This window comes from Salvelinus alpinus, chromosome 10 (assembly GCF_045679555.1).
Source record: "Salvelinus alpinus chromosome 10, SLU_Salpinus.1, whole genome shotgun sequence".
Taxonomy (NCBI): domain Eukaryota; kingdom Metazoa; phylum Chordata; class Actinopteri; order Salmoniformes; family Salmonidae; genus Salvelinus; species Salvelinus alpinus.
In genome coordinates, this window is record NC_092095.1 from 49,989,929 (window position 1) to 49,998,869 (window position 8,941).

Here is an 8,941-nt window from a genome sequence, read left to right on the forward strand (position 1 = left end):
TGTGTGTGTGTGCGTGCGTGCGTGCGTGCGTGGGCTCTGACAGGTCAGGGCCGTCCACAGACAGGATTAAAGGAGTGGGTGTGCTGCTGGAAACTATCTGGGCTGAACTTACCTGTTCCCTGTTACCCTGGCCCTGCCTGGCTGTATGGAAAACACATCATTAAAACCACACAACAGCTGCTCCTATACTCTGTCTGTGTCCCGAATGGCTACCTATTCCCTATTCCCCATAGGGTTCTGGTCAAAAGTAGTGCGCTATATGGGGAATATGGTGCCATTTGGGACGCATACTCTGACTCAATTACCTATCCTCATCATTAATCTTCTTCATAAAATATAACGTAGTAAACTACTGTAAATAGTAGCTAGTCTGATCTTTTCTCTGTTCTCTGGTCTCATAGCTTCACAAGGATGGGAAATACAGTATATACTCCTCTACTCAATTATCCTGATAATTCATCTTCTTGGTAAAAAAAAACTTAGCAGCTAAGTTAGTAGCCTAGCTCTGTAAATAGATACTCATAATTATACATTTTCATGAAAAAAATTAGCAGCTGAAAAAAGTAGCTCTGCAAATATAGATAGTAGTTAGTAGGTGTATCATGCTTCTGAGTCTCTTTTCTCATGAGTACAAGAAATGTGCACTGAGAGTTTGTTCAGTAGCAGTGTGTGTAGATTCTAGATATTCTAGATCTATTTTTCAGGATAAAAACAAAGCCTAATCATCTCCCTAAGGCTGTACTGTGTGCTGTGGCTGCATGGCCTACTTGCCAGAAATAGCTCATTGATACAGAAGCAGATTGAGTTAATATAACAGTAAGCAGGAAGCTTTCTGTTGTGTCTCTAGAGAGAGCAATCCTTCCTCCTTTCTATAATTTGTGATCATAATGTGAAAATAAGAGTTCATATTCACATGACAGTGAAGGACACAGAATGAACATCTCATTCTATGAGTTGATTATGTGTATTGTAGACAGTCCACGCCCAAAGTGAAATGGGCAATGCACAAGTCTGAGAGTATATTTGGAAAGGGAGGAAAAGGGGCTGGTGCCAGCCAAAGATTTGTGTGGGTGTGTGTAAGTTCTTAGAGAAATGTTTGTGGTTCCCATGCACACATAGGACAAAGTCCCCCTTCTCTCTCTGCATATATTTCCACGTACTGCCTCAATACTGAGAGTAATCTGATGGGTAAAACACAAGGAGACACTAAAGTGTCATGGCAAGAAACTCTAAATAAATGTTTGCATAGAAACATCAATTTGCATATACTAATGTATTTTATCCAAAGAGTGAAGGAGTAAAAAAAATGTAAATCAAGAAATTAAATGATCAAAGAACCTAATTACATCATTGATGATATGAGCAAATCCTTATTAGTCTATCTGAAATGTCAACAGTTTCACTTCTGTACCGTCATATAGCCTATAGGGCGTTTTAGGGTCTACTCTACTCTCAACTCACACGGTCCCAGTTGACCGGCGCTGCCTGCCTCTGCCACTGCTGAGATGTGGTGCTTGGTATTCCATGCAGAAGCCTCCCACGCCCCTGTCCGCCCACGCCAGGATTTGCGTCACGCAGGCGCGTGGGAGTGAGCACTGTAGCAACCGCGGAATATCCCAATTTCAATAGCCGAGGAGGAGGGGGTAGGGTAGCAAGCAGGCAGCTCACACTCATCTAGTCTAGAGACGATCAACACAATCTTATTTCTATTCAAGGAGGCGAAGGAGGGAAGGTAAACGTTGTCAAAGTACGCGAGGACTTTTTAGGCCAGAGAGCGCGCTTATTAGGAAATTAGAGAGCGTCTTTTGGATCTACCGATTTTTGTACAGTTTCTTCAGTTACAGTTTATGGCAGTTCAGGCTATACTGTAGCTGATACATTGAAACAACTAGATAAAGGAAACGAACGGGGACCAACGTTCACCAGGTATGTAGCAATTAAAATACATAGTTGGAAGATGTTATTGGACTATGACGATAATGTAACAAGTTGTAGCCTTGATAGAATGTTGCAGCACTGTTCTATTATTGCCGACAATGGTATTTTTACTCATCTTCCTGATGTGGATTTACTTGCAAGACCGGTTTTGAGTGACATTTAGTCTGGTGCTGGGTTACTGCATTTTGCATTGACCTTTTTACGTTGTGTGTTTTTTAAACGAATTTCTTTTCTTTTCTATTGAGCTAGATTGATTTGTGCAAGTATTCCATGATCGTATTGTCTTGATTCGCCTGTGTGACTGTGGTGTCTTGTGTGCCTCTTGCGTTTTGCCCAGAGGTTCTGACGGCAAGTAGTTGAAGGACTGCAAGTGCAGACCTGTCATGAACTGAGGAATAGTGGATTAGAAGGTGGTGTTTGTGCAGTTGTTTGCGAACACTCTCTGAATTCACATCGAATATAAACAATCAAAATATTTTATTCACCTAACTAAAGGTCATTCAGCAATATCTAATTATTTGTGACATAGTCCTCTAACTTGCAAGAAATGGGTAGCTAACAATCCCTTGGCTAAAGCGAGTGGGGCCTATGTGTGTGAGAGAGATAGAGGCCACCTACGCATGCTGCAAAGGAGGATTGTGGCATGTGGTCCCATCAGCAACTAACAGGACTCTAACTGCTAACCGCCCCTCTTCCTTCTGCAGCCCTAGTACTGCAGAACTTACAAAGGAAACTCAGTCAGAGTGGAGGGAGTGCCTCTTCCTCTCTGTCAGTCAGCCAGCCAGTCAGTCACACACAAACACAAAAGACACACACACCCCACTCCCCAAAACACACGCATGCACACACACATACACCAACACTCTCGTCAGGCAGAACCTCTTGCCCATCCCGTCTTGTGTTCTCTCTCCCAGGCATGGCGGCGGCGTTGCCCAGAACCCTGGGGGAGCTGCAGCTTTACCGAATCCTCCAGAGGGCCAACCTGCTGTATTACTACGAGGCCTTCATCCAGCAGGGAGGAGATGACGTGCAGCAGCTCTGTGAGGCCGGGGAGGAGGAGTTCCTAGAGATTATGGCTCTGGTGGGCATGGCCAGCAAGCCCCTGCACGTCCGGAGGCTCCAGAAATCCCTGCGAGACTGGGTCACCAATCCAACGTTGTTTAATCAGCCTCTGACATCTGTACCGGTGTGTAGTATACCAGTCTATAAGTTACCCGAGGGGTCACCCACGCCAGTCAGCGCGGAGCGAGGGGTTAACAACAGCGCCCGTGGCGAGACCCATGTCAAGGTGCCGAAAATCATGGCTGCGACATGTCTGGATCCAGGAAAGCTGGAAGTGGCCAGGGACAGAGTGTCAGGGGGGTCTCCACTGCAGAGTGGCAGCGAGGGGCGTTTCTGGTCGGGTCACAGCAACGACAGCGAACAGAGCCTCTCTCCGTCTGACCGGGGGTCTCCGTCATCCCCCCGAGAGGGTCTGGAGGCACTTGACGCTGCAGCTTTGCAGTCTGTCCTGGAGTGTGTGGACCGGATGACCCCGGCCCTGGCCAAGAGCGACCCCGCGGAGGTCAAAGACCAGCTGAAGACCAATAAGAAACTTGCCAAGATGATTAGCCACATCTTTGATATGAGTGATGATGATCCAAGGAGAGAGGAGGAGATCAGGAAGTATAGCGCCATCTACGGACGCTTCGACTCGAAGAGGAGGGACGGCAAACAACTGACGCTTCACGAGGTAGGGATAAGAGATGGGATCCTTTTGCAGTACTAGGCTAGTCTGCTCAGTGGCAGGGCAATACAATATAAAGTGACAAACCTCAGTTCCACAAAAAAGGGTAGAAAACTACAAAAGGTAAATCACCTGAAGAAAATGTGTGCGCTTGCTTCAGCCGTCTAAAAGTAGGTCGGTAGTAGTAGAAGTTACAACTGAAGAGTTCACTGACAGAATTGTGTATCTACAGTTATAGTTGACAACGTGACTTATCATCTGTGTTCTGTCTTTCAGCTGACAGTGAACGAAGCAGCAGCCCAGCTGTGTATGAGAGACATGGTACTACTGACCCGTAGAGACGAGCTGTTTGGTCTAGCCAGGCAGATCTCCAGAGAGGTCACCTACAAATACACCTACAGGACCAGCAAGTAAGAGCCACTCTCCTCCACTGCACCTCACGCAACCTTGCTTGTTAGAGTTAACAATGCTAAGGGAAGTTGGGAAGCATGGGTGACTTATTTACTTGCTAAATACATTTTCTCCTCATGGTTATTACTATGTAACTAATTACTGTAATGTGTTAAATTAATTTTTTTAATGTTTAATTTTTATTTGTCATTTTTATTTAAATTTTTATGTAAATTTTTAATTTTAATGATGTAAAAGATCGTATGTTATGATTAATGTCATGTTCAGACTAAGCCTTCCATATCTTTCAATGTTTCTCTGCATACAAACTGAATTTATTTTCTTCTCCACACTAGGTCTCGCTGCGGCGACAGAGATGAGCCGTCTCCTAAAAGAATAAAAACAGAGGAGAACCTCTTTGACATCCAGGAGGCTCTGCAGGCCATCCACATGAGACAGGGCATACTGAGGGAACAGCTAGCCTGCGCCAAGTCCAAAGGAGAGGAGATAGTTGGGAGAAACCTTCAGGTAACATGCCTGAAAAGTGGATTATAAAATGTGAACATGGGCCTCCCGATTGGTGCAGCCGTCTAAGGCACTGCATCACAGTGCTAGAGGCGTCATTACAGACCTGGGTTCGATCCCGGGCTATATCACAACAGGCCGTGATCGGGAGTCCCATAGGGCGGCGCACAATTGGCCCAGTGTCATCCGGGTTAGGGGAGGGCTTTACTTGGCTCATCACGCTCTAGCGACTCCTTGCGGTGGGCCGGGCGCCTGCAGGCTGATCTCGGTCGTCAGGTGAACAGTGTTTCCTCCGACACATTGGTGCGGCTGGCTTTCATTGGGGAGAAAAAGGGGTTATATATTTTTTTAAATAAAGTAAACATTACAGGAGACACGTTTATTTTACACTGTCATTTCTGAAGGCATGTTTTTGACAAGAGTAGGAGCAGTTGCTAACGAACTGTAAATGTATTGTGTTTTAACAGGTGCAGTTGGACCGTCTGTTAGCCAGACAGATGGAGATTCTCCATGATGCGGCAGTACAGGAGAGGTTACACACTCTGGACTGGAGGATACCTGCAGGGGCTTTGAAGTACCACAGTGAGGCTCCAGGCACCAACGGCACGTCGGTAGACAAAAGCACAGAGCATCAAGGTAATGGTACTGTCTGTCTTCTGCATGTCTCTATCCTCATGCTCCAAATTCACAGCTCTGTGAATCACCATTTCCAGCCTTCAAATCTTATTTTATAAGTCAGGGAATCATTTTGTATCTGTTTTTTTTCACACGTGTCAAAGTCAGGAGGAATCATAACTGTGTTAAGCCGTTAGCCAACCCTCAGGGACTCATCCCATCTTCATCCTTTTCTCTCTCGCACGGCCCATACTCCTGACAGCTCATTATATTCATGTTACCCATAATTATCCTCTCTCTGCACCTGTCATTAACTCTCCCACGACTGTTTACTTCCCCCGCCATGTTGCTGCCCAGGGGCGTCTCTCTCTCTTTCTCTCTCGGTCTCGCTCTCTCGCTCATATCTCCATCTCTCTCTCTCGCTCTTCCTCTCTCTCGCTCTTCCTCTCTCTCTTTCATCCTGTCTCTCCTTCATAAGCTATTAAAAGCACCTTATTCAAGTTGAATGAGAAGAAGTGTATAAAATATTTTTGGGCACCGAGTGGCGTATAAACTCGGGCCCACAACAAAGATTTTGAGAGACAGAATGTTAATGTAATTGTTTGTATCGTCTAAGCAGCTGTAACAGCAGTGCCATTGGAATTGATCGTGTAATATGGAAGTGTGTATCTCAATGGTTTTATCCATGCCCTAATGTTTGTCTGTGTGTTTATGTGTATTTTCAGACGAGCGACCAATGAACTTGCGGATGGCAAGTAAGAGTGTGGCGGAGGGGGAGCTTCCCCTGGGGAAGCAGCTAGCCAATGAGCTCAAACGTTACCATAACAACCATAACACAGATGAGGCCAAAGCACCAGCAACAGGTACAGCACCACTCAGGCAAATTTATGTTCACTCTTGAGTCACGTATGTATTAACTTCCATACACGATACAAACAGTATTAGTAATGGTCTGTTGCATGTACACACCTGCCTACATTCAAGCTACAGTATGAGTGAAAAGGTATATGAGCAGAAAACACATTGCATGTTTTATTCTGATGATATTTCCTTTGTGTTTTACATTAGAAAATGGATCCTCGCATCAAGTGGCCAACCGCACAGACAGGAAGACCATTAAATCAGAACCAGAGGATTCCACATAGTGCCTCCCATCCTTCGTCTGTTTCCCCATCCGGTTTTAGTCATCAGTTACACTTTTTACAGTAAGCGTCTATCTCAGTCGAATCAATGGATACTAAAGCAAGCACAGCCACAGTAGAGCCTTAACAAACCAACGTTGCCTCAAAAAAAGCATTTATTTTCTTTCATTTTGTCTAAGGTTTTTGCCAAAGCGTCAAGACTAGAGCATAGATTCAGTTACGGGGAAAACTGAACAGGGATGTCCTTTCACAGGATAACTTTCATGCTGTATAGGTCTTTTTGTATTTATTGATGTACATGATGTTATTTATGAATGATGGGTAGGGAAAGTAGCCTTGTACCACCATCCTGACCTCCTGAGCTTACATTCTGTTTCGCCACATGAATTTGAATGAAGTTAAGTGAAACAGCGGGTCAGGATGGTGGATCAGGCTATATGAAAAAGAACAAAATGGTATTCTTTTTACCCCCAAAGCTATTTTTGGCTTGTCGTGTTCGATCGGTGGGTGACTGATGTACTGTAAAGAGGATTCTGTTTTAATCAGAGGTGAAAAGAGAGAGCTATCTGTAGAGGAGAAATTCTAGTTTTGCTTCCTGCTAATGTATGTAATGTATGTATTTATGAGTGGTACTGTAAATTAATCAGAGGCTGCAGAAATTTTTTGTGTATAGAACTCCAGTTAGAGTTCAGATCAGTGTTATGGGATAGGTTGGCCCGGGGACGGACTGGGACCAAAAATCAGCCCTGGCATTTTTTTAAACTTTGAGGCCCCCACACCGGCCCATTTCTATCAAGGCCCCCATACCGGCCCATTTCTTTCTCCCTTGAGGCCCCCATTATTAGCCAGATCATGATAATTGTGCACAAAAAAAACTGTTTAGAAGGCCCACTAGGCAAAAAAATGACCAGCCCATCTGGCATTTGCCCGAAATGACAGATGGCCAGTCTGCCCCTGGATTGGCCTAGACATGGAATGGGGCCTACAGTATGTCAATCAAATCGAGTTTCCTTGATAACTCTGTCAAACACATGATCTTGTACTGTAAGAATGCACATTTGAACCTCAACACAACATTAATTGAGTTACCCATTTTATTGAGTAGGGCCCCTGGTCTGTTATTAGGGCTGGGAATTGCCAGGGACCTCACTATACGATATCACGATACTTAGGTGCCGATTCGATATGTATTGTGATTTGATACTGCAATTTTATTGCGATTCAATGTTCCAAACATATTGCTCGCCATGTCTGCTGCATGGGGGTCGAGAGAGTCATGAAAAAAGGTGTTTTGATCAGTCATGTGAATAAAAATCCCAAAAGGATGATGGCTCGCCATTTTAAAAGAAGATGGATAACAAGCTATAGAAGGAAAAACACTGGAGTTTTTGCGCATGTACAGCTAACAAGCACAAAAATTATATTGCGTTATTGTCCAAAATAATATTGCGATATGTAACTGTATCGATTTCTTCCCCATCACTATCTGTTATATTGTTGCACTCCAGAAAGTTGTGTTTTAATACATATGTCAGTGTAGGACCGACAGGGCCAATTCGGGCCTGTAGTATTACAATAATATTTGCCTAATCCCAAAAGCAGGGTTTTGTCAGTGTAGTGTTGGTGTCAATCTCTATACAGTGTTTATGTGTGTAGAGCAAAAACCGGATAACTGTTGTTAGAGAGAACAAGTGAAAGTGTCTGGTATCATAAGATGTTAATGTTACTTAGCCTAGTAGTCTTAGATCCTACCAGTGTTTCACCTGTGACCACCAATGTATAAATCAAGATGTTCGTATGTTAGAATTAGCTCTCAGATGGTTGTTTAATGTTGTGTTTCCAATGTGTAAATCTGTCTTGCTCTAGAGTCCGCTGGTCTTTTTCGGGGTCACCGCAGTCACAACCGTTTTGTAATAATAGTCTCTCTAGCTCAATAAGACTGCAACAAATGCAATACTTTTGTAAGTGCTGTTTAAGTACTAAGTACATACTTTCTGGGCCCACTGTCTGTTCTGTTCTGTGCTAGGTGACTTCTTCTGTACTGGTTTGGTTTAATCAGTGTCATGTAATGTTCACAGACCAACGCATGTCCCGCAGTGTGATAGATGGTCGAGATGTTAATGGTACATTGATTCATGTTCTTATCCCTGTTATCGTAAGGCATCGAGTTAGTCTAGGCTTGCCTACACAGTAGATATGCACCTGTTTTTTAAACACTAATATATTTTATTTGTTATACAGCACATAAACATTATTAAACTTTATTTTTTATGGCGGTTGTTATTCTCATTCATGATATAATATATGTCTGATACAGAAAGAAGGAAAATTATATTTTCTATGTTATCAGATTTTTACAAATATTTTATATTCATCTATTATTATTATGTCCTGCGATAAAATAACAACAATTACATTTTTTTTGTTATTATGTATTTTTTTACAGCTAGACAGCTAAAATGTTCCATGGCAGAGAACCTACACTGGTATTTCTAAGGTAAAATTAGTGCTGACAGACAGACTGAATGTGGTCCAGCCACAACACTTTCTCTTCTTTAAAAAAGAATGGAATGATGAACCGCTGTCTGGGGTAAAGCATTTGCAT

At 43.4% G+C, this 8,941-nt stretch overlaps 1 protein-coding gene across 1 annotated transcript; it reads left to right on the top strand.

Moving 5' to 3' along the window:
• Positions 1–1,627: 1,627 nt before the first annotated feature.
• LOC139532154 (NGFI-A-binding protein 1-like) lies at positions 1,628–8,609 on the top strand. The gene is made up of 7 exons (XM_071329368.1): positions 1,628–1,926; positions 2,853–3,670; positions 3,941–4,074; positions 4,411–4,582; positions 5,047–5,215; positions 5,920–6,057; positions 6,263–8,609. The coding sequence occupies exons 2-7, from the start codon at positions 2,855–2,857 to the stop codon at positions 6,337–6,339; spliced, it is 1,506 nt and encodes a 501-aa protein (XP_071185469.1). The 5' UTR covers positions 1,628–1,926; positions 2,853–2,854; the 3' UTR covers positions 6,340–8,609.
• Positions 8,610–8,941: the final 332 nt, after the last annotated feature.